Genomic DNA, 25495 nt, shown 5'->3' on the forward strand with positions numbered 1-25495 from the left:
TGTGGAGGAGCTCTGGCCGCCCAGGAGCCAGTGCAGATGGCAGGGAGGCCGGGGTGTCAAGGACCAGCCTGGGAACTCCCAGGCCTTGGAGTAGATGGAGGAAGAGGAGCTGGGGGAGGAAGCTGAGGAGGTGAGGCCAGAGAGAAGGGAGGAGGGAGGGCTTCTGGGAAGAGTGTGGGGCCAGCAGGAAACACTGTGGGGCAGGGAGTGGCTGAGGAGACCCACTGGCTTGAGCCCTCAGGTGTCACAGAGGGGCAGCTTGGGGTTGGGGCCAGACAGTGTGTGCTGAGGGAGCAGGGAAGATGGCAAGTGCACTCCATCCTTGGGAGATGGTGGCCACGTCCAGAGGGTGGAGGAGAAGCAGAGCCTATAGTAGGCTTGTGGGCTTGAGGGGAGGGCTTTTATGAAAGGAGATTGAAGGCAAAAGAAAAAAATAGGTCAGGGGCAAGGTCCTGTTGCGGGAAGGAGGAGGGATGGTCAGTGTGGGAGGAGACGGAACAGAGGCAGGGGAAGGGTCTGAGAGGTGTGACCAAGAATGTGCGGTCACTCCTATCTGGTTGCCCCCATTTCTGGAGTAACAAAGGTCCGCTAGAGAGGGGTCGAGGCCTTCTGTTTAATGTGAGAGAGCCAGGGGTGGGGGCTTGAAGAGCCTTAGGTACCTTGGCATCCTTTGAGAGGCTGGTTGTGCCCTGTGAGAGAGAGAGAGTGAGTGTGTGTGTGTGTGTGTGTGTGTGTGTATAGAAGGCAGGCAGGAAGCTGTTTCCGGTTCATATGGAAAAGCCCAGTCCCTTACCTCTCCCTACCTGTGCACCATCCATTGGAGTTTTCCATTTCCCAGAGGTGTGTTTCCTGAGAGAGAGAGAGAGGCTGTAGCGCCCCTCTCTGCCTTTGTGAAGACAGCAGGGTTGGTCTGCCTGTCACCTCTCACTGTTTCATAGAGTCTCCGGAAGGATCAGTATCTGTGTTGTTTTGAGCATTACTCTTTCTAGACCCCGTTACATCCCAGCTTTCAAAACAGCCCTGTGCGTGCTCTCCTTGCTGACCTTCTGTGCTCCAGGGATGCATGGCCCTTTCCTAATCTCTGGGAAGTAGGCCTCGTCCATGTCAGTCATGTCACTTACACATGAGGAAATGGGAAAACGTAGGCCCCAAGAGGAGAAGCGGTGTGCCTGAGGTCACCTGTGCTTGGTGGCCTACTGTTGGTCCTCCCCCTCAGCCCTCATCACAATATACGTGGTGTCATCTGGGAACTGGAGGACCTGGTGGTAAGTCCCTGCTGTCCGCAGGGCTGGATGAGAAGTCCTGGGGACAGTCCACATGAAAAGAAATGTTAAAGTTCAAGCTCAGAGCCTGGGCCCCAGCCCAGTGTTTGTTCTGTGCTTGGCACATTTTTCGTTTGGCACTGATACTGGCTCAGAGGAGGGTAAAAGTAAAAGTCGATTGCCCGGTAAGCTGAAGGTGGTTACTGTTTGACAGGTGCTTGAGCAAACATCTCTAATCTTCCCGAGATTGAAAAAATGCTTGTGGCTCTTGCTTCCTAAGGTGTTTACAGCCAGCATGTGGTCAAGGGTTGGACATTGTGCTGCCGCCAGGTCTGTAGTAGCTCCTGTTTACGCCTGCTTGGCTCTCATGGTTCATGGGCTAGGGCTGATTGGCCTGCTTCGGAACAGTTGCTTGCTGGGTTCAGCCCCTCCTCTTTTCCCTCGGTCTTAGACAGGTGCGGGGGTGAAGCAGAGGAAGCAGTAGCAATGACTGTGTCCCCTGCTCCCTTCCTGGGTCTGTGTACCCACCATAAGCGGGATTATGAAGCTGGCTTAAAAACTCATCTGGCTTTGCTCCTATAAAAGTCACTTTTTGACCAGGGGGGTACTGCTGCCATTTCTGTGGCTTTGTATATTCGGGGGTTCAGGTTCCTCTGGTGCTCAGCCTCCTCTCTTCAGTCCTGGGCTGTAGATGAGGGAGCTCAGGAAGCCACGGAGCCTGGGTGCCTGGGCCCTACCTCACTGACTCATAATGGTAATAAACTCATGGTGTGTGTGGAGACAGTGCCAGACCCTGTGGGGGATACAGAACTGGGGAAGAGAGGGCCCCTCCCTCCGGAGCTTACTGTGCAGTAAGGGAAATGGGACAGGCACACACAGAATCATACAGGGCATGGCAAGGTGACCTTAGACCATTAAGAGATGAGGGAGTTTAGATGAAAGGAGATGACTTGCCTATAGGGGGTTTACCAGTCCAGCAGGTGGCTAAGATTCCAGCAGGTGGCTAAGATTCCAGCAGGGTGGCTAAGACTCCAGCAGGTGGCTAAGATTCCAGCAGGGGAAATGATATTCCACGGGGAGGAGGGAGCAGGCCGTGGAAGTTGGAAAACCTGTGTGGGTGTTGGGCGGGGCCAGGGGTCCATTCTGGCTGAAGCGTTGGGGCACAGAGGCAGCTGGCGAGAGGTATTGCTGCGGAGGTGTCTGGGGCTCCACAGTAAAGGGCCTTGCTGGCCAGGCCAGGGAGAGTGGAGATCAACAAGGAGACGGCCACTTCTCCTGGGCCTGTGGTCCCCTCGCCCCCTGCTGAGCCTCTTCTCATTTCTCGTTGCGTGTGTAGTTGTTGTCTGTCTAGGGTTGCCCCTTGTCTGGGTTAACTGGGTGATTTTAAAAGCTATAGAGGTTTTGCATACACATGTAGTGCCTGAGGGTTGCATGTGACCTCAGGGCAGAACTTGTTTATTTAACCTCCATACCAGTGATGTGCGCATGTCCACACCTGGCCTGTGTGTGGCATTTGGAGGTGATGCTAGTAAAGGTTGGTGCTGGTGTTGAGTGGCAAGACTAAGGGCCACATGCCCAATGGCTCCTCCTAGCTCTTGCACACCCAGAGGCAGTCTTCAGTGTGGGGTGTCTGCCTCTTTCCACTATGTTTAAGATCAAACTGGCTCTGGAACCAAGCTTTGCCTCTAGTGGGTGGGATCACTGGTCCTGAGAATTGTGATACCCTCAGTCCTGGCAGCTGACGAACTTTCCAGAGCAGGGAGTTTGGCCAGATGGCCTCTGAGAGCCCAGCTGGTCCCAGGATTTTTGTGACTCAATTTTCTGTAACCAGGAAGACACATTTCAGGATGTAAACCTTACTTATGTCTCATGTTGAGTGACTGTCGATTTAGCAAAAAAGGAGTTACTGATTCGGGGCAGTGTTCTTCTCTGCTGTCTTTCAGCTTCCTAGGCAGTAAGAAGAAAGGACTGGAGCCTGAGTCAGACGGGAGTGGAAGGGTCCAGCATCCCACAGCTTTGGCTCTTAGGTGATTGCTCAGCCTTGATGAACTTTAATTATCCCGTCGGTGAGTGGGGATAATACCTCACCAGGTCGTTGTAAGAATTAGAGTTAATATAAAGTGACAGGCAGACAGAAGGGGAATAATAAATGGTAGCTGTTCTTGTTATTATTCCTATTTCATTTAGATATTAAAGCTGAAGTAAAAGTATTTTGAAAGATTAAGAATATAAAACCCAGGCCAGACACGGTGGCTCACACCTATAATCCCAGCACTTTGGGAGGTCAAGGTGGGCAGATCATTTGAGGTCAGGGATTCAAGACCAGCCTGAGCAACATGGTGAAACCCTGTCTCTATTAAAAATACAAACAAATTAGCTGGGTGTGGTGGCACCCACCTGTAGTCCCAGCTACTCAGGAGAATCAACTGTGCCTGGGGAGGTTGAGGCTGCAGTGAGCTGTGGTCATGCCACTGAACTCCAACCTGGGCAACAGAGTAAGACCCTGTCTCAAAAAAAAAAAAAAAAAAATCTCTCTCTCTCTCTCTCTCTCTCTCTCTGCCTGGCATGTAGTGTGGGCCCAATATAGAGAAAGCCAACAGTACTCTGTCATTAAGAACGGGAATGCGCTGAGCTGTCTGTGGGGTAGTCCACCACCTAGCTTGGTGTCTGGTACTTGGTTGACATTCAGTAGTATTTGTGGAGTGACCAAAGTTAATTTAGAAGAATGGTTTGGAAATTATTCTAGAATACAGACCCTCTCCCCAACCCAAGGATCAGATTTCTTAAAAAATAGCTACTACTTTAATTTCCTATGGCTGTTGTAATAAATTATCACAAGCTTTGTGACTCAAAGCAACATAAATGTATGATCTTACACTTCTGGAGGTTAGAAATCTGAAATTGGTCTCACTAGGCTAGAATCAAGGTATTAGCTGTGCTGGTTCATTTCTGGAGGCTCAAGGGCAGGACCTGACCCCTTGCCTTTTCCAGCCTAGAGGCTGCCTGCCTTCCTTGGCTTGTAGCCCCTTCTTCACAATGGCATCGCTCCAGCCTCACTTCTGTCTCTCATCCATCACCTCGTTCTGACTCTGCCCTGCCTGCCTCCCTCTTATATGGGCCTTTGTGATTACGTTGGGCCCACGTGGATAATCCCCCATCTCAGGATTCCTGACTTCATTACATCTGCAAAGTCCCATTTGTAGGTAACATTCATAGGTTCTGGGGATTGTGGTATGGGTATCTTTGGGATACCATTATTCAGCCTACCACAGCCACCCACAGTATTTTGGCCAGATTTAAAGACAACCCTGTAAGCATCTGAAAGAAATGTTGAAAGAAACCCTTCAACCTCGACTTCAGGATCCTTAATTACCTTCCTGGGTGGCAGTGGTTCATGAATTCAGTCAACACTTGTAATTTGTGTGGGCGGATCACTCTGTGTGTATAGGTGGAGTGGGAAGAGTCAGAGTTGTCAGAGACAAGAGCCTCCCACAAGGAGCTTATAATTTGAAGAGAAGAGAGGTCCATGTACAAGAAGAAGGGTAACTTACAACATAGGAATCTGACCAGCGAGTTAGATCAGCTGTCAGGAGGACATAAATATGGAAGAGCTGGGAATCAAAGTAGGGCCTGAATAGGAATACGTTCTTGAATTTATGTGGTGCTTTTACACATTTCAAAGTATGTCCACCCACCCCTCCATTTATATTGGACAAGATAAGAACTTATACCATCATTTCCAGGAGAGGAAACAGGTCAGAGATGGTTGAAGAATGTGCCTGGAACAGCCCAGCTGGTCAAGGCAGAGCTGATTCCCAGCCCCAAGGCCCTCACCTTTGGCTAATGGGTGGGTTTTCAGATGTACAGAGATGAAGGGGTGGGCAGGCCTGCCTGGGAGAGTAGGACCTGCAGAGTGGAGTGCGCTCATGCGGCTCATGTGTAGCTAGAGGCTGGAAAGGAGGCTGGGGGCCTGATTTCCAGGCTTGGGACTTCAGGCGCAGGAGTCTGGGTTTTATATATATGTGTACATACATGTCTACATGTCTACATATATGTCTACATTTGAGCAAGGGGTTGGCATGATGAACGTGGATTTTATTATAGGAAGAGGAATATATTAGAGTTAATATAAAGTGACAGGCAGACAGAAGGGGAATAATAAATGGAGAGTGTTCCATGGCTCAGAGCCGGGGAGCTTGTGGGAGTTAGAGGGGTTTTTCTTCCCACTGCCTTTCCCTGAATGTACCTGGACAAGAGCCTCCCATGCTGTTTTCTCCTGTAAGATGAAGTGGTAAGGAATACCAGTGGGCATTTGTGTCTCTGGTTTCCAAGCAGGCCACCAGCACTTTGGACTGCCTCTCCTGAATGATGCCTCATACCACAGCACTAAATAAACCACACTGGTTCTCCCCCAGCCCAGCCTGCCTCCCAACTCAGGCGTGAGACTGTGCCCGGCAGGAATAACTGTGGGTTATCCAGACTGATCCCATTCACCCTGACCTCTGGTCTCATGAAGTCTGAACTTCATTCCAGAATGTCTGTGTGCTTGCAATAATAATTATTATAATGATGATGATGATGGCATTAGCTAATGGTTTTTAAGCACCTACTATATGTCCTGAATGCTATTACATGGATTTATCCAGTCCTTTCAAGAACAGATGAGGAACATGGATTTATCCAGTCCTTTTAAGAACAGATGAGGAAACTGAGGCACAAAGATAAGCTCACATGACTTGATTTAGCTCACACTAGCAAGTCAGTGGCAGAGTCATGGTGTGAACCCAGGTCACCTAACCTCAGAGCATTTTAACCATGTCACCAGTATCACTTCATGAGCCAAATATTTTCATTTGAATGTTTTAAGCAGTAAACTTCAGTAGGTTTTTAGTCAGAAAACTAAATTGCCATCAGGACCCTGCGCTTGACTGGTTGGCCTTTAAAAGCCTTGTGTGTCGGCGGCTATATCAACTCCAGAGTGGGAGAGGCTGCTCTGGACCCTCCATTGCCTGCCTGTGTTGGAGCTTTGAGCCCACACGGGTCACTCACAGCGCTGGGTCCTTGTCTGGACTATCATCAGAGGCTGGAACTTTGCCTTCTGCTGCTTTTATATCACCCCCAACCCATGCCCAGCTCCCAACCCAGTGCTTACCACAGGGCAACTCACCCAGGGAATCCTAAGACTATCTTAATCTCCCAATGGATGGAGAATGGAGGTTTGTAGTCTGGGACATCAAAACCCCACTATTTTGCTCATTTTCTTCTCTTACCTGTTAAACAGGTTGCCTAGCTCCTGAGCCATGATGGATCCAGGTCCCAGCTTTACTTCTTAAAAGCCGTGTGACTTTGGACAAATTACTTAACCTCTCTGTGCCTTAGCACCCTCATCTGTAAAATGGGCATAATTTACCTTTTGAAAATGATTGAGTTAATACATCTCTGTGCTAAGTAGAATACTGAGCCCAGAGCCTGGCATATACTAAACTCAGAAAAAGCAGCTGTAGTTATCATCGGTATGGTGGGCTGGTTCTGCTGCTCACAAAATAAAAACATCTGTGGAACTGGTTACATTCATGGGGGAGAATGTCAGTGCCTAGTTGCTTGCTTTTTTTTTTTTTAAAGAAAAATTTAGCAGTATGGGATTCAGTGCCTGCTTTTAACAAGCTCTTATTTATGTTATTAGCACAAGAATGTATAATTTTTTAACAGTTCAAAGGAAAACCCCAGTAGTCTGGAAGCCACTTTCAAGGGAACTTGAAGTCCTTAGCCTAGAAGGCAAGTTGAGCCCTGGAAACTCCCTTCCTTACAAAGCATGACCCACTGGGACATCCGGAGGCTGTGGGTACAGACCTGTGTGAGGGCCATGGCGAGCTCAGACCTCTCCGCCAGGGCAGACAGGCCAGCACAGGCCAGCATGTGTGGCTCACTAGGAGGCCACCAATGCCCTGCAGTCAGAAGGGACTCTGTGTGGGGCATGGGGTGAAGGCAGCAGCGTGTGTCCCTGTCTGCCTCTGTGTCTCCCCTGATTACCCCCTGACCCCACACACATGCCAGTGCTTGCCTTGCAAGAGGTTTCTTGTAAAGGAGGCTGAGAAAGTGGAGGGATGAAGGAATGATTAGATGGTGGGTGATTTTATATCAGCCCAAGCCCAAGCCGTGGACCGAGAATGTGGAGGGGAATGTGGGTGTCTGCAGTTAGGCTGTGAGCCTCCTGCGACAGGAGGAGGGGGGAGGAGAGCCATACAGGAAGTTGGCATTGGACACCCCCTTCCAGCCTCCCAGGCCTACCCCTACATGAGCAGCACTTAGGGGCCACGCTGGCCTGGATAATACAGTCACAGGTGGCCTGCCTTTCTCTGGCTTCACCTGGGGTCCTCTGGGTGTTGGGCAGCTCTGTGTCTGGTGAGGTGAGCCCATCTCTCACGGTCAGGAGCAGAGCTGTAATGGGGGGTCCTCGCCCATTGGGGTGTTCTCATTCAACTCTGAGCCTTATTGGGGTGTTCTCCTTCAACTCTGGTGACCTTCCAGATTTCCTGGGGCAGCTGTGGTTTTTACTCTTGCCCTAGAATATAAATTGACAACTAGTAAATATTTTGGGCTTTATGGGTCATAGATCTTTCTTGCAACTACTAAAATCTGCTGTTGTAGCTAAAAAAGAAAAAAAAAGAAAGCAGCTAAGGATAATACATATGTAAACAAATGAGCTATGCATAATCTATAAATGGGTGAGCAGTCTGTGTTCCAATAAAACTTTATTGACAATAAAGCAGGCAGTAGGACTGGATTTGGCTTGAGGACCATGGTTTGCTAACCCCTGCCCTGGAAGGACACTAATTATGTGTCTTAATTTTTGGTGCAAAAAATGTGGTCACTGCACTTACCACCCAGTTCTAAACTAGGATCCTATTTTTTGGAGGATCGGGGTAAGCACCCTTTCATTATTTCCATCTTTTAACCCAGAGGCCAACATTAGGGAAGGCAGGCGGACCCACTGCTTGTTCCAAGTGGTTTTTTCCCCCAGTGTCCCGAGAAGGGCAGTTGAGCCTTTCTCTCCAAAGTGGAGGTGCCACATTCCATCCACCTGGTGGCCTGTTAGGAGCAGTTGTCTTCTGATGAAGGACAGTGGCTAAACAAGGAGAGGCAATGTTTATGCCATTCCAGTCTCCTGCCTAACCCTCGCTCATTCTGCTCTGGACAAGCATTTAGGGGTTGGGGAATACATTTGTGTGCTTGCTTACTTTTTAAAATTTTAACAAAACATATTTAAGATTATTTTTATTTTATTTATCTTTTATTTTATTGTTTTGAGACAGGGTCTTCTTGCTCTGTTACCCAGGCTGGAGTGCAGTCGTGTGATCATAGCTCACTGCAGCCTCAAATCCCTGGGCTCAAGCGATCTTCCCACCTCAGTCTTCTGAGTAGCTGAGACTGCAGGTGCACCACCACGCCTGGCTAACTTTTTTGTTTGTAGAAATGGGGATTAGGCCGGGCGCGGTGGCTCAAGCCTGTAATCCCAGCACTTTGGGAGGCCGAGGCGGGCGGATCACGAGGTCAGGAGATCGAGACCATCCTGGCTGACACGGTGAAACCCCGTCTCTACTAAAAAATACAAAAAACTAGCCGGGCGAGGTGGCGGGCACCTGTAGTCCCAGCTACTGGGGAGGCTGAGGCGGGAGAATTGCGTGAACCCGGGAGGCGGAGCCTTCAGTGAGCTGAGATCCGGCCACTGCACTCCAGCCTGGGCGGCAGAGCGAGACTCCGTCTCAAAAAAAAAGAAATGGGGATGCCCCTGTGTTTCCCGGGTTGGTGTTAAACTCCTGGCTTCAAGCAGTCTTCCCACCTTGGCCTTCCAAAGTGCTGGGATTACAGGCGTGTGCCACTTCACCCAACCTGATATTATTTTTATAGCATTTATCTTATATTGTAAAAGTAGTTCATGTTCTTCGTAGAATATTTTAGAAAATATAGATACAGGTACAAAGGCTGTAGAAAGATTTGTCTTCCCACCACTCTGTGAAAAGCAGTGTTCCTGTTTTTGCTTCCTGTCACCTCCCTCCCTTCTCTCCTTTCTTGCTCCAAAAGGAAAGATGATAGTTTTGTGACCTGCTTTTTATTTCCCAGGAATATATAATACACTTTCTTATTTGTCAATAATTAACACCTTGTGCAGTGTTATTTTATTGATTGATTGATTGATTGATTGATTGAGATGGAGTCTGGCTCTGTCTCCCAGGCTGGAGTACAGTGGCATGATCTCGGCTCACTGCAACCTCCGCCTCCCGGGTTCAAGCCATCCTCCTACTTCAGCCTCCCGAGTAGCTGGGATTACAGGCGCATGGCACCGTGCTTGGATAACTTTTGTATTTTTAGTAGAGATGGGCTTTCACCATGTTGATTAGGCTGGTCTTGAACTCCTGACTTCGTGATCCACCCGCCTTGGCCTCCCAAAGTGCTGGGATTACAGGCATGAGCCACTGTGCCTAGCCCACAGTGTCATTTTCAATGACTGTGTGGCATGCCCTCCTATGAATATTCCACCGTTCAGCTAACTAATCTTAGGCAAGGTTGTGATGTTTATATTCTCATAGTGAATGTTCACATCCATTTTCAGGGAGATGTAATTTTACAGGTTTTGGCAGGCAGGGCCTGAGGAGAAGGGGAGAGGGGACTTCCTGGGAGATGTGCTCTTTGGGGCCAGCTCTGAGAGCTCAGCCCTGGGGTAGACTCTTGAGTACAGGCTCCAGGGTTCCCACTGTGAAGGCCTCACTCAGCAGGCCTGCACTGGGGCTCACTGACAGGGGAAGGACGGAGGCTTTTTCCCTCTTTCTCATCTCCTGGGTTCTTCATGTATTCAGTTGTCTTTGAAAACTGTTAGCAGGTGAGGATATTTCAGGACCTGCTGACAGAGCCCCTACTGATAGAAGCCAGGAGTTGCCTGAGATGTTTGAGTGATGCTCCCTGGTGTGTGATCGTAAAGACTGAGGTGAAGGTGACATCTAAAGAGACTCATGGAGTTTGGTTCAGAAGTTTGAAGCCTTTGCCCCAGCACTTACATTCTTGTGAGTCTTTTAGGATACAGTCAATTGTTGTCTTTTTCTAAGGGTAAAAAAGGGATGTAAAGGAATGTTTCAGTGCCCATATCGGCTAGAAATCGAGAATGTTCATACCCAAAGTGAAAAGATGGTTCTTGGCTGGGCAGGGAGCAGAAGGCCACTGCCAGCCCCTCAGGGTGTCCTGAATATCATTAAACAGTCCTTGCCAAAGCGTCCTTGAAGTGACAGTCTTGACAGCCTTTGGAGGTCTGCTCTGTGGGTCACGGTGTCTAAGCTCATTCACTTTTGATTTCCTTTTTTCGTTTCTTGAAGAATAATGGAAAAAGAAGGGGCAGGTGGAAGACTTCCACCTAAGGGCAAAGCCAGACTCTTGGGAAGAGGGTTGCAGGGGGAGACTCTTAGGAAAGGGTCCCCATGGAGGCGTCCTGCCTGGCCATAGGCATGGGCTCCCTCTGCTCCCCTTCCCTCTCTTCCTCCAGAACCGGGGTTCTCAAAGTAAGTTCCTGGGACCCGCAGTGTCAGCAGCACCTGGGAACTTGTTAGAGATGCAGATTCCTGGGCCCCACCCCAGACCTGCTGAGACGGAACCCTTAGGGGTATGGCCCAGCACTCTGGACTAGTCTTAAGGTGATAGAGACGTTCACAGCAGCTTTAGGACCAGTGCCTCAGACCAGCCTCCTGAGAGGCCCTTGATTCTGTATGTGGAGTAAAATTTGCCAGCAGGTGTGAGCCAGCCAGAGAATAGCAGGCTTTCTCAAACTTTGGAGGGACTAACTGAGTTCATTTCCTTTGACAAATATTGATGACCTGTCTGCTCAATCCTGAGCATGGTGCTTGGTGCTGGAGAGAGGGGGAAGACAGATGTGGTCCTTGTCCTGTGGCTGATGGTCCTTGTGGTCCTTGTCCTGTGGCTGACATCTGACTGGGAAGAGAGTTAGGCAGATTCAGGAAGTGGTTACTGCTGCGCTGGAGGGGATGGGCACAGGGTGCTGGGAGGCATGTAGGGAAGCCTTCCCAGAAGAGGTGATGTTGGTGCTGAGATCTGGGAGGAGGAGAGGAGGTGTGCCCGCTGTGCACAGGCCTGCAGGAGGAAGCCTCTCTGGTTCCAGGAATGGGTTGGCCTGGCTGGAACCTAAAGGCAGTGGAGGGAAGGACAGAGCCACGGTGAATGACTGCTGCATCACCCAGTGGGAATATCAGATGCTCAAGGGCAGGGGAGGAGGCTTGAAAGAAGTGTGTGGCGGCTGCATTCCTCAGGGTGGGAGCCCTGGGAGGATGAGGTGGGGGTGGTAAGGTCAGTTTGGGACACACTTCCTATAGGAGGTACCTATAGGTGGTTGGGATGCTAGGCTTGCAGCGGACGGCTGCCCTGGGGAAGGCTTCTCAGCGTGGACTCTCCCTGACTCCCACTCTCCCTGGCTCCTACTCTCCCTGGTTCACTACTCTTGCCTCCTACTCTGCCTGGCTCCCGCTCTCCCTGACTCCCGCTCTCCCTGGTTCACACTCTCCCTGGCTCCCGCACTCCCTGGTTCCTGCTCTCCCTGGCTACCGCTCTCCCTGGCTCCCACTCTCCTTGGCTCCCACTCTCCCTGATACACACTTTCCCTGGCCCCCACTCTCCCTGGTTCACACTTTGCCCAGAAGAAAGGCCTTTTGTGCCACTTGCTTCTGGCTTCTTATACCAGTCATGTTGAGGCTTCGGTGGCAGATATGACTGCAAGAGACCCGAGGACGGTGGGTCCTTGGCTTTTAGAGAGAACACACACCATGCTTTGCTGGGGAGGAGCTGGTTGATAATGCCACACTCTGTATTTACGGAGGAGATTGAACAGCGGCTTGGTAATGCAGACAATGTCCCTGGCCTGCTGTCTTAGAGATGAATGACAGACGGTGAGTTCTGGCTCTGAAGGGGGGACTTGGCGTGTATATGGCATCCTCAGAGTAAAATTCCTTCCTCCCGGTGGGTCCTGAGTGTACAGTGTGTGATACTCTCATCTGCTGTCTATCAGGATTGCCTGTTGAATTCATTTTAAAAAAGGACACAACTCATTTTCCTATTGATATATCTTCTTGTATCTGGCCAGTTAGCCCGTGGGGGTGTCTTTTAGTTTTGGAGACTAGATTTGAAGGTCCCCATGACCCAGATAATTACCAGCTCACGTGCAGGTCAGGATCCCCAGGTTGGAGACTCGTCTCCAGTGTGAGTGAGACAGTGTCCCGGAAAGGTCAGAGAGTGAAAGTTTGGCCAGAAAACGCCCTCCCGTGGTGGGAACACAGCCTTGTGCAGCTTTCTCAACCCCTGTCCCTGGGGTTGGGAAGCTGCATTTGTCATGGTTCTTTCTCTCTCTAGACACTTCAATAAAGACATTTATTTACTTCAACCGTGATCCCCACTCCGTCGTGCTCAACTAGTCACTGAACCAGCATCAACTCCATTAATAGTCCTAATAATAAAGCCCCTCAGATGTCAATATTTGATCCTCATGTTTCAGGATACTCCTCAGTAGCCATTGCCATAGTATAGCCAAAAACAACCATTATGCCACCCAAATAAGTCAAAAAGACTGTCAACCCCACAAAAGTCCGTCAGAGCAGTTTAGCACCTTAGGACCAGAAAAGTGGCCTGATGAGGCACCCAGAGCCCTTCCGAACTGAGCTACTGAGGGAGGATGGAAGAGGTCGAGCCGCATGCTGGGCAGTGGCAGCTGGTGGGGGTGGGCTTGGAGCCCCATGTCCCAGCTCCAGGTCATCTCTTCCACTCTGCCTGTGATCCTGGCGTGTCAGCATCAGTTGGCCTCCAGCTGTCTTCCTGGTATCTGTGCCCATTATAGAGGTACGGGCCTGCCACGCTGCCATGAGCCCTGGGCCAGGGCAGGTTCATCCGGGGCCTGCAGGAACTAGCCTGGAGCACTGGGAGGTCAGTGAACTTGTGTTGAAGGAACTTCTGGATGACTTTTTATTTTGGTTTCATGCCTGGCTAGTGGATACTCCCAAACATGAGCACCTGTCTCCCACCTCCACTGCTTTATTATTTGTGGCCACTCTTTTGGCTGTCCCCTCCTCAGAGGAGAGCAGGCAGGCACACGGAGGCCTTCAGGAGTCCGCTGTACCAAGGAGGCACAGAGCCCAAACACTCCATTTCTGTTACTCACAGGCGAGACCCCAAAAACGTGCTCATGGAGTTGCAGGAAGAAGTAGGGTGGGTGGGAGACTGGTGTTCCTAGCGAGGGTTGGGTACTTGCAGATGAAGTCACGATGCTGATAGGATTTTTAACTTGTGTATTACATGTGTTTGGGGGCTTTTATTTCTTTAAAATCATGATGAAAATACCTCCTGGTGTAACTGTGTGCCTGGTTCTTGGTGCAGCCCTGGAAGGGATTTGCAGTGAAATTGTGGGATCGTTGAATTATGAAGCACTTTGGGATTGTGGTGCATTAGAAGTAGGGTTTTAAGACCTAATTTTTGAAAGCAGAAGGTGAGAAAAGTTCTGGATAGATGTTTCCTTCTGGTAGTTATTCCCCTTCCCTCCTTTCTACTTCTATGAGAGCAGAGACTCCCTTGCAGAAAAATACCTGGTGTTAAGCTGGCATGGTAGTACGGACCTGTAATCCCAGCTGCTTGAGAGCCTGAGGTGGGAGGATCACTTGAGCCTTGGAATTTGAGGCTATAGGGTGCCACAATTATGCCTGTAAACAGCCATGGCACTCCAGCCCAGGCAACATAGTGAGACCCCTCTCTTAAAAAAAAAAAAAAAAGTACCTAATATTGATGAGGTGTAAAGGGTTCACTTTGTATGGTAAGGGGAGGTGTAGGTGTGGACCCTGAAGAGTAGGTCAGCAATATTTGTCAAAGGCGGGTGGGTACAGGCTGTGGTTTTGAAATGAGTCTACATGTTATTGTGCTCACAAATGACAGACTGTGTTTATTAGCAACATCTGTTTTTTAGCAGTGTTTATTGATTTGAGAAGAATAGGTTTTGCCTCCCAGTTTGCAGGGCCATGTATCTGTAGGGTATTCCCCTCGTCAGGCCCTCCTTCCAGAAGAGTGGGCACTCACCATCTCTGCTTCCTGGCTCTGGCACCACTGTCTGGGGTGGGACTTGGCACCAGTTGGGAGTTCACTGGGTATGTAGGATGCAACTGTTTAGGTAGGAAGAAAGGCACAACTAAGTACTGTTCAGTGTGTACTTTTTTAGATGGCTTATTTATTTGCCACTTTGAAAGTAGGACATGTGAACTAAGAAAGCTACCCACAGTGCTCCTTGATGCTTCCTTTTTGATTTTGCATCATGTGGTGGTGCTTGGTGGTGTGGTGGTGATGGCACTTGGTGGTGTTGGTGCTTGGTGGTGGTGGTGGTGGTGGTACTTGGTGGTGGTCGTGGTGATGGTACTTGATGGTGGTGGTGGTGGTGATGGTACTTGGTGGTGGTGGCAGTACTTGGTGGTGGTGGTTGTACTTGGTGGTGGTGGCAGTGGTACTTGGTGGTGGTGGTGGTGGTGCTTGGTGATGGTGGTGGTGGTAGTGGTAGTACTTGGTGGTGATGGTGGTGGTACTTGGTGCTGGTGCTTGGTGGTGGTGGTGGTGGTGGCAACGGTGGTGATGCTTGGTGGTGGTGGTGGTGGTGGTGGTGGTGGTGGTAGTGGTGCTTGGTGGTGGTGCTGGTTGTTCATTTCTTTTGAATGGTGGTTAGGATCTTCCAAATTGATTGCACTGTGGGTCTGGACTGCAGTTTGAAGACATTGGTTTGGTGAATAGTTGAAGCTGAGGGTGGGCCGACCCTGAGGGGTCAGGGAGGGGCTCTGGTTGTCCCTTGGTCTGTGGATATCTGTCACAGGCCTCACTGGGCAGAGCAACGGCGGCTGGGCAGGGACAGGCAGCCTCAGCCCCTGAGGGTTCGGGTTGGAGCACCAATGCTGTGAGTGGTCCCCTGGACCTTGCAGGGAAGTTCTTTGGGAGTTGGATGCTCCTGTCCCAATAGGCAGTTTCGGTCCAGAGGGAAGAACCCTAGACTAGGAGTCTGTGCGCCTGACTCAAGCCCTGGTTCTGCTGTGAATCATGAATCACACCACCTGTCCGTGCCTCAGGTTTTCCGTAGGGTGCTTGTGAGGCCCAGGAGAGGAAATGTGTGGGAAGCAGCGAGCACACTGCACCACCAACTCAATGGTCTTTATTTTGCTCTATTCCCCTGGAGTGTCCAGAGTCACGTGGAGTCTCCCTTGAGCCCTGGGCCCTTTCTTATCTCTTAGCAGAAGGGGAGATCAGTGGAAAAACCAGCCCTCTGGACTTTTTGCTCAGAGTTTCGTGTGGAGTTGGTAGTGTGGGTTTGGCCTGCAGAGGCCCGGGGCCTCCCCTGACTTGGCCTCCTTTTTTTCAGCCCCAAAGGATGGCTACCATCTTAGGAGACACCATCATGGTGGCCAAAGGCCTTGTCAAGCTGACCCAGGCAGCCGTGGAAACCCACCTGCAGCACTTGGGCATCGGAGGGGAGCTGATCATGGCGGCCAGGGCCCTGCAGTCCACGGCTGTGGAGCAGATTGGCATGTTCTTGGGGAAGGTACAGGTAAGAGGGCCTGGCAGTGGGAGGGGTGCTGGCAGGAAGAGGGCGGGACCTGGAGCTCTGGAGGAGACCAAGGGCCGTGACCATGGCAACTGGTCTGTGGTGGCCAGGGCCTGAGGGCCCACCAGCTAATGTGTCCCACAGTCCTTCCAGGGTAGGACAGGGCCCCTGTGTGAGGCGGTGGCAACTATAACAAAATTCCATAGACTGGTGGCTTAAACAATGCACATTTATTTCTCAAAGTTCTAGAGGCTAGAAAGTCCAGTATTAAGGTGCCAGAAGATTCAGTGTCTGGTGAGGGCCCGTTTCCTAATCCGTAGATGGCCATCTTCTCACTATGTCCTCATGGGGCAGGAGGAGGGCAGGGCTGCTCTCTAGAGCCTCTGTTATGAGGGCATCAATCCTATTGAGGAGGGCTCTATCCTCATGACTTAATTACTTCCCAAAGGCCCCACCTCCCAATACTGTCACACTAGGGGCTAGGTTTCAACGTGTGCTCTTTGGAGACATACACATGCAGTTTTTACCGGGGCCCGGGTGTCCATCAGCTTGGCTCAGCCTTCGAAGGCCCTTCCCACTGAGCCTGCTGAGCCTCCGCCAAGGCCCGACCTCATTTTTCTCCTTCAGTTTGCTGAGGGTCTCGGGGCTCCTCACTGGGGGCTCTCCTTTCCTGGGTGGCAGCTGGCACAGCCCTTCCAAAAGCAGCTTTATCTCCAGCCTCTCTCTCATCCCTGTGCCATCTAGGGGTAGAGATGACCTTTTGTGCCGAGGTCCAGGAAGCCTTGACGTCTTACTCCAAGGGGTGGTTTTTAGTGAAATCGTGTGCTGGAGAGGTGACTATAAACAGGGCTGGCTACAGCAGAGCGCTGCCCACCATGGCGTCACCTTGCACAGTCGCCAGCAACTTCCCTGACAGTCAGGGAGATGGGATTGGGGGGTGTTTGTGTGCCTGTTGTGCGCGAGCACCTGTGTGTGTCCTTAGGCATGTGTGCATTGGAGGTTGTGTCACAGCCTCTCTCCTTCCACGTCTCTTCTGTGGATGGCTGATTTTTAGACAAAGGTCATTGCCCTCCTGCAGGCTGTGAGGCTGTTGCAGCCCCCAGGCGTCTCAATCTCAGGTTTAGGACCTGCAGGCTCTTCCTTGCCGCTCTGGGAGGATCCCGCAGTGATACAGTGGCTCTGTCACCGAGCATGCCTGCCTTTAATGTTCAGAAGTCCTCACATCTGTGCTCTCCTCCAAGCCTCACCGCTGTCCTGGGATGGGGGCCGGCCTGGACCATCACCCCCATTTCTCAGATGAGGAAACTGAGACGAAGCAATTGGCTGCAGGACTCATAATGAGTGACAGGACCAGAATTCTTGTCCCCTCCCAGCCTGGACTCCGTGCTCTTGCCCTCCCCTTGCCTGGTTCGGTGCCTCAGTGTGGGGCCTTGGCCTCACTCTTGGGTGTTTTGCCCGTGGGACACTCAGAAAGTGGGACACTCAAAACTTGGGTGTTTTGCCCAGCTAGCTTACTTGGGCCCGCCCAGAAGTGAGACAGCCTGGGCAGGCCTTAGTCATAATGCGAGCGGGGCCTCCAGATCAGGCACTCTCCAACCCTCTGCTCCTGAAGTATGTCTGGAAGGGGCAGGGCCTCCCCCTCAGTCACTGGGAGGTAGGGGTGAGTGATGAGCCACACCACCCAGGAGGCACCGGGGCAGGGTAGGCACCGGAGCAGGGTGGCTGCCCGCAGTGCACTGCCATTCACTCCCTCAGAGCAGGGTGGCCGCCTGCGGTGCGCTGCCATTCACTCCCTCAGTGCTTCGCTTTTCGCTGTCTCCCTTCTTGCTGAGGGGAGGAAGGTCACGGACTCCAGGAGCCTGTCTCCCTCCAGCCCGTCAAGGTTGCTCCTGCATTCATTCAGCAGATACTTACTGAGCCCGGGTCCCCTCGGGGCCCTGGGGACCCCCCACTGGCCTTGGGCTTCCACACTGACACTGACAGGTGTTAGTAGCACAGGGCCAGGGGACCATATGGGAGCGATGGGGCAGAAGGAGGGCCTTGTCCAGGCTTCCTCATGGCAAGGCTTTCCCAGGGGCTCTGTGAATTTAAATATGACTTCTGTGGGTGTTTTTTTTTTTTTTTTTTTTTTTTTTTTTTTTTGAGATGGAGTCTTGCTCTGTCACCCAGCCTGGAGTGCAGCAGTGCAGTCTCAGCACACTGCAACCCCCGCTTCCCAGATTCAAGCAATTCTCCTTCCTCAGTCTCCCGAGTAGCTGAGATTACAGGTGCCTGCCACCGCACCTGGCTAATTTTTGTATTTTTAGCAGAGATGTGGTTTCACCATGTTGGCCAGGCTGGTCTTGAACTCCTGACCTCAGGTGATCCTCCCGCCTCCCAAAGTGCTGGGATTACAGGTGTGAGCCACTGCACTGACTTAAATACAACTTGTTTCTACTCTGAGAATAGTGTCGCAGCCAGCAGGGCCAGCCTGGGTGTTGGATCCTGGCTCTGTCATTTGCTGCCTGGTGACCTTCACCAGCACATCAGCCATCTTTGCCTCAGTTTCCTGTTTTTGAAGTGAGCGTAACAACCTGTCTCTTTCCTCCCTCCCATCCTGTGACATCTTAGACAGCAGAGTGAGAGGCTTGGGTCTCCTGCTGTCTGCGTACCCTGCAGGCAGCACGCGGCTGCCTGCGCATTTCATTCCTTTCAGTTGAAGCTGGGAATCCAGGCCACTGGTCTCCCTCCAGAAGCTGGTGCTGTTCTAATTATAGGCTCCTGGGTGCTGTTTCCTGGCCCTGTCTGTGGCCTCCAGTAACTGTGACTGTGAGGAGCCCTATTTTCAGATGAGGAAGTAGCAGAGAAGGGTCAGGAGCTCACTCAAGGTCACTCTTGGTTCAGAAGCAGAAAGGACCTGGGCCCGAAGCTCAGGCCCTGGTGACCGTCACAAAGAATACACGGCGTATCCTCTCCCCTGCCCCTCCATTTCCCTGAACCCTGAACTCCTAGGGACGGCCAGGCCTTGTCCTGGTTGTGACCACCTCTCCAGTGAGAATCTCTTACATGCACACTCCGGCTGGCCGGTGGCATCCATGTCTGCAGTGAGCTGTGGGCTTAGGTGGGCCCATTGGTATGCTTCCCTCACCCATTGCCAGCCTTAGGCTATGTGTTCCCCTCTCAGAGCTTTCCCTGTCGTTTGCGCCCTGGTTTACCATCTCCAAAGCCCTGGAGGCCTCCTTGGCTCTGTTTTATAGGCGAGGAACCTGCTGCGGGCATAGTGTGCACCTGGCCTGGCCCCGGCTGGGCACACAGTAGGTGCTCAGTGTCCCACCTAGGACCACACAGCAGAGCCCCAACAGAAGCAGGGCTGGAGCCCAGGTCTCGGCTCCCAGGCTGGGAAGGGTGCTGGGTCTTGGGTGCAGCACCGTGCCATCTCTGGAGGTGGGAGGGGGCGGGATGCTGGTAGTGTGCTGTCCTAGGCAGCAGGGGACAGGCAGGGAGGAGCTCCTGGTTCGCTCTTGCTCTCCTCATGCTGGTCTTTGCTCCCTGCAGGGTCAGGATAAACATGAAGAATATTTTGGTGAGAACTTCGATGGCCCAGAAGGGGAGTTCCACTTCTCAGTCCCGCAGGCAGCCGGAGCCTCCACAGACTTCTCTGCAGCCTCTGCTCCCAACCAGTCAGCGCCTCCGCCCCTGGGTCATGCCCACAGCGAGGGCCCAGCTCCTGCCTACGTGGCCAGTGGACCCTTTAGAGAAGCCGGGCTCCCCGGCCAGGCTGCCTCCCCTCTGGGCAGGGCCAACGGGATGCTCTTTGCAAACGCCAGAGACTCATTCTCTGCCATGGGCTTTCAGCGAAGGTTCTTCCACCAGGACCAATCCCCTGTGGGGGGCCTCACAGCTGAGGACATTGAGAAGGCCCGGCAGGCTAAGGCTCGCCCTGAGAACAAGCAGCACAAACAGACGGTACGTCTGGGAGGCCCCTGGAGGGCTGAGGTAGCTCCCACCCACAGCAGTGTTGGCCTTGGGTCCTGCTCTAGGGACTTTTCCTGGGTGCTGTGGTCTGGGGTTTTTAGGAACGTGGAGGCCTTCTCTTGGTGGAGTGTGCTGTCAGGCGGAGATGCTGCCTGTGGGGTGGAGAGGAGATGTGGGGGCAACAGGAGCCTCTGAAGGTTGGTCCTGTCCCCTTGGCTGATTCCACAGGTCTCTTTCTGGTCTCCCTCCAGCTTAGTGAGCATGCCCGGGAGCGGAAGGTGCCCGTGACGAGGATTGGCCGGCTGGCCAACTTCGGAGGTAAGGTGGCTGTGTGCCCCTGGGCCACCTCACCTGCCCTGCCTGGGCACCACAATGGGGCCTGCTTGGAGGTGGGGACCCAGCAGTATCCCCTGGAAGGTGTTGGGGGAGGAGGTGGCGGCAGCTGCCCCTGCATGAGCTGTTGGGGGAGCTGGAGTTTTTCATGGGAGGATGATTCAGTTACTGGATTCCAGCTCTGCCTGGCTCTTCCCTGTGGGTTGGTACAGGGTCGATGCCATGCCAGGAGCTGAGCTTGGACTGCTCGGCAGGCCTTGCTTGGAGGCGGTGTCTGCAGCATCTCTGTTTCACCCCTGCCTCAGGCTCACTACCGCTGCTTTGGAGGCCTCTCAGGAAGGAGGCTGGGTAGTGAGGAAAAGCTCTTCCCTGGGGCTGTTCAGTAGCTCAGCAGGGCTTTCTTTCCCTTGGGACCAGACATTTAGGCAGCCCTGGGTTCCCCCAGGCCTGCGGCTCATGAGTGGAGTGACAAGATGCCGTGGCCTCCAGCTGCTGCTGTTTCAAGCCATTTTTCTGTACTTTTCTTTGGGGGGTTGAATAGTCATCGTGCCTAGTACACATGCGCTCTTTTTATACAAGTTGAAGGGTGATTTTATAGTGAAGATTTATAGCAGTTGTGTCTGCTCTGATGACATGTTTGTCATGTCTGCTGCTAATTCGCTGGCCCAGATGTTCCTGTTAAAGCGCCATCTCCTTTGCTGTGGTACACTGTAAGTTAGTTACTGGGATTGCATTTCTTTAACACTCAGCTGTCCTCAGTAGGTTCTCCAGGGTGATATAATTAATGCAAGCCACAGTTTTGGTGGCTTGATTTGGACCCTGAGCTTGGGTGAGTGGTTAGTTGCAGGGCTGTAGGCAGCAGAGGTCTGAGTGGTCCATGATGGTGCTGGTGCTGGGTGGGTCATGGAGATGCACCCTCATGGGTCTGCCTGTCACTTTTCTGGTTTATGTTTCTCCTCCCATACACCGTCCATCATATATGCTGTTCTCCGCTCCTGCCTGTTCTCTTTTGGAAACCCCATCCTACTTGTTCAAGACTGGTTCTGGGCAGAGGCTCATGTACTACTGTGCTCCCTGAGAGCCTGGTATTCTGGGAGCTGGGTAATGTGTGGGTTCTGACATTGAATGATGGATGGCCCCCCTCTCCAAGGTGCTGAGCAGACTTGGTTAACTGGATAGAATTTTCTCAACTGTAAGGTTTTCTTTCCTAATTGTTACCTTAATATTTGGCACCCACTGTTACTTAGCCGTTGGGGAATTTAGTATGAAGTGTCATCTATGGGATAGCCAAGAGTGTTGCTTATTTCCTTTTCCTGGGGTAGCATTTCAAGCAGTCCGTCATAGAATATCACACCTTCCTGAGTTCTGCTGTCAGAATGAGTTTTAGAGCCACTGCCCTGATGGCCTCTAATGGTCCTTATCCCCTGGAAGACTTGGCATGTTACCTGCTTTGCATATTGGCTTGTCACTGGGTAACATGTATTATTTCTTATTAAAATATTGAATGGAGTCTGTCTTCTTTCTGCATGATTTTGAGGGCAGGAGCTACCCTATTTTCACATCGGTAGCTTTTCTCTGTCCCCTCCCTCTTCCCTTCACTCTAGACTCTTGGTGAGCCTGTCCCTGGAAGGCTGAGTTTGACGTGTTTCAGGATCGGTGCAGTCCTCGCCTGGGAGTGTTTGTGGGGTGGGGAGAAGTGGTAGAGCTAAGGCAGGCTGTTTGGGAAAAGTGGTCAGAATGAAAGTCTTGATGGTGAATTAGAATCTGGTGGAGCACCATAAAGTCCTGGCAAAGCAGGCAGAAGTCAGACCCTTTTGGGTGACGGGTTAAGGAAGAAAGAGACTGATGTGGAAATGGTTATATATGGGAAGATGTGTAGGAAAAAAAGGTAGAGGGCTCTCCTCAGAGGGTGGGGTATTATGGGCAGCCAGAGGGAGCCTGGGTTAGTGGAATTGAAGCCCTGGTCTTGGGTGCTTTGTAGCATCAGAAGCCTCTGGAGCCTTTGCTGACACCTGCCTGATGCATGGAGCCATCTGTGGGTGTCTGTGTGCTGGAGGATTGCCCACAGCTATGATTCAGAGACACGCATGTTGTTGCCCTAGCAATTGGCAGGTGATGTTTCAGGCTTGGAGATGGCAAGATGGGAGGAAAGAGAAGCCAGGTCAGGAAAGAACGTGCCGTTCTGGCCCTGGTGGGGATTTCTGGGCCTTCTAGCTCACCCAGTTGAACCTTTCAAACTGTAGGTTATGAACATTTAGAAAACTGTGAAATTACCTTAATGTGTCAGGATCAGCATATAAAAACAAGTTAACTGTAATCTCAGCACTTTGGGAGGCTGAGGTGGGAGAATCACCTGAGGTCAGGAGTTTGAGACCAGCCTGGCCAACATGGTGAAACCCCATCCCTACTAGAAAAAATACAAAAATTAGCTAGGTGTGGTGGTGTGTGCCTGTAATACCAACTACTTGGGAGACTGAGGCACAAGAATTGCTTGAACCCAGGAGGGGAGGTTGCAGTGAGCTGAGATTGCGCCACTGCACTCCAGCGGGGGTGACAGAGTGACTCTGTCTCAAAAAACAGAACAATTTAAACAGAATGGAATTAAATAGAAAAGATTAGAATTAATATTGTGCATCCTTAGAATGAACTATACACATGGCAAGATATTTTAGTTTCAGAGACATATACATACTGTTTAAGTATATTCTTCACTGCAATGTGAAATATATAGCTTACTGGTGGGTCACTGTCCGGTTTCCAGTCGCACTGTTCGACTTTGTTCTCCTAGAAAATACCTCTAACCTTTCTTCCCTTCATGGAGGAAAGGTGTTTTTCAGGTGCAGACTGGCAGACTAGGAAGTTTCTACCCGGGGTTATGAAGGAAGGGGATTGCTGTAGGTCTCAGGGAGGTGGGGCGCTGCAGGGGCCCAGACGGGTTTTCAGCGAGGTCAGCAGTAGGTGTTCAGCTATATAGACGTGGAAGTCAAGGACTTTCCAATTCCAGGGGCTCATTTTGATGCTGAAATGGGGGCATGAGTCCTAAGTCCAATTTGGCTATGGGACATTATGACTGTGATGCTATGGGCAGGTTAATCTGTGGATATTAGATTTTATTAAAGAGTGGTGTGAAAGAAAGGGTCATATATTGGATATGGGGTCAGAACTGAACTTTAGGTCATCATAATAGCTGGCCTTTAATTACAACTCTGCTTCCAGTGTGACCTTGGGCCCTACCTTGGTTTTCTCTTTTGTTATAAATAAGGGTCTTGCCATTGATTCCAAATGGGAATATTTTGGTAAATGTTCCATGTTTACCTGAAAATAATTAATGTTGAGTGCAGCGATCTGTCTATCTAGTCTGGTTTATTATTCATATTGATCAGATTTTTAAGTGATTTTGGTTTGCTTATTCAATAAGCTATCGAGAGAGGCATTAAAAAGTCCGCTATGATTGCGGATTTACCTACTTTTAGTCTGTTGACTTGTGCTTTGTATGGTTTGAAGCTATGTTATTTGCTGCCTACAGATTTAGAATTCTTTTTTTTTTGAGACAGAGTCTCGCTGTGTCGCCCAGGCTGGAGTGCAGTGGCACAATCTTGGCTCACTGCAACCTCTGCCTCCTGGGTTCAAGTGATTCTCCTGCCTCAGCCTCCGGAGTAGCTAAGACTACAGGCGCATGATGGTCTTGATCTCCTGACCTCATGACCCACCCGCCTCGGCCTCCCAAAGTCCTGGGATTAAAGGCGTGAGCCACCGTGCCTGGCCAGATTTAGAATTCTTATATCCTCCTAGGGACTGACCCTTTGTTCTTATGTTATGCCTCTTTTCATCTCGGTGAAAGTCTTCATTGTCTGATATTGCTATAGCTACATTCCAGCTTTGTTTTGGGTAATGCTTGCATGTTATCTTTTTTTCCCCTCTACTTTCAACGTTTAAAATGTCCTTATGTTTAATGCATATCTTCTATGAGCAGCATATATAGTTGGTTTTTTTTGTGTGTTTTAAGTGTAGACTGATACTCTTACAGTGAGAATATTTAGTCCATTTACATTTAAATGCAATTGCGGATGTGTTAGAGTTTATATCTATTACCTTAGTTTTTGTTTGTTTACTATTTGACCTATCTGTTATGTCCCCCCTTTTCTCTCCTGTCTTGCCTTCTTTTACATTAATCAAAGACTTAAAATTATAGTCATGCGGCCGGGTGCGGTGGCTCACGCCTGTAATCCCAGCACTTTGGGAGGCCGAGGAGGGTGGATCACAAGGTCAGGAGATCGAGACCACGGTGAAACCCTGTCTCTACTAAAAATACAAAAAAAAAAAAAAAAAATTAGCCGGGTGCAGTGGCGGGCGCCTGTAGTCCCAGCTACTTGGGAGGCTGCGGCAGGAGAATGGCAGGAACCCGGGAGGCGGAGCTTGCAGTGAGCCGAGATCGTGCCACTGCACTCCAGCCAGGAGGACAGAGCGAGACTCCATCTCAAAAAAAAAAAATTATAGTCATGCATCTCTTTTTTTTTTTTTTTTGGAGACAGAATCTCACTCTGTCACCCAGGCTGGAATGTAGTGGTGTGATCTCAGCTCAGTGCAGCCTCAGGCAATTCTCCTGCCTCAGCCTCTCGAATGGCTGGAATTACAGGTGTGTGCCACCAGGCCCAGCTAATTTTTATAGTTTTAGCAGAGACAGGGTTTTTCCATGTTGGCTAGGCTGGTCTCAAACTCCTGGCCTCAAGTGATCCACCTGCCTCAACCTTCCAAAGTGCTGGGATTAAAGGCAGGAGCCACCGCACCTGGCCCTCATGTGTGTCTTAATAACAAGGATTCAGACTGAGAAATGTGTCGTTAGGCAGTTTCATCATTGTGTGGACATCACAGAGTGTACTTAACACAAACCTAGATGGTATATAGCCTGCTACATGCCTAGGCTGTATGGCATAGCCTGTTTGTCCTAGGCTACAAACCTGTGCAACATGTTACTGTACTGAATACAGTAGGCAACTGTAATACAATGGTATTTGTGTATCTAAACACAGAAAAGGTATAGTAAAAATATGATATAATCTATCACTGTCATATATGCAGTCCGTTGACTGAAATGTTATATGATGCATGACTGTGCATGTTTTCTGTTAGCTCTTATGTTTTATATTCCTTTACTGTTCTTTTGGTGATCACTCTTGAGATCACAGCATGCATCTTGACTTATTACAATATAAAAATAAGTGATTGATTATTTTTACTACTTCTCCAATAATGCTAATACCTTAGAACACTTTTTAGATATTATTAAGATATATTAAACGGCTGTGCGTGGTGGCTTACGCCTGTAATCCCAGCA

At 50.6% G+C, this 25495-nt stretch overlaps 1 protein-coding gene across 5 annotated transcripts in view; it reads left to right on the forward strand.

Moving 5' to 3' along the window:
- Window positions 1–25495, forward strand: part of COQ8A (coenzyme Q8A) — a 45992-nt gene that overhangs the window by 4860 nt on the left and 15637 nt on the right. For 4 of the 5 annotated variants that reach the window (XM_028831060.2, XM_015114338.3, NM_001258190.1 and 1 more), the window contains 3 exon segments: window positions 15691–15876; window positions 19408–19818; window positions 20079–20145. In XM_028831060.2, coding sequence (XP_028686893.1) covers window positions 15700–15876; window positions 19408–19818; window positions 20079–20145 — 655 coding nt within the window. In that variant the 5' untranslated portion in view covers window positions 15691–15699. 5 annotated transcript variants of the gene reach the window in all.

Source organism: Macaca mulatta, chromosome 1, assembly GCF_049350105.2.
Source record: "Macaca mulatta isolate MMU2019108-1 chromosome 1, T2T-MMU8v2.0, whole genome shotgun sequence".
Classification (NCBI taxonomy): domain Eukaryota; kingdom Metazoa; phylum Chordata; class Mammalia; order Primates; family Cercopithecidae; genus Macaca; species Macaca mulatta.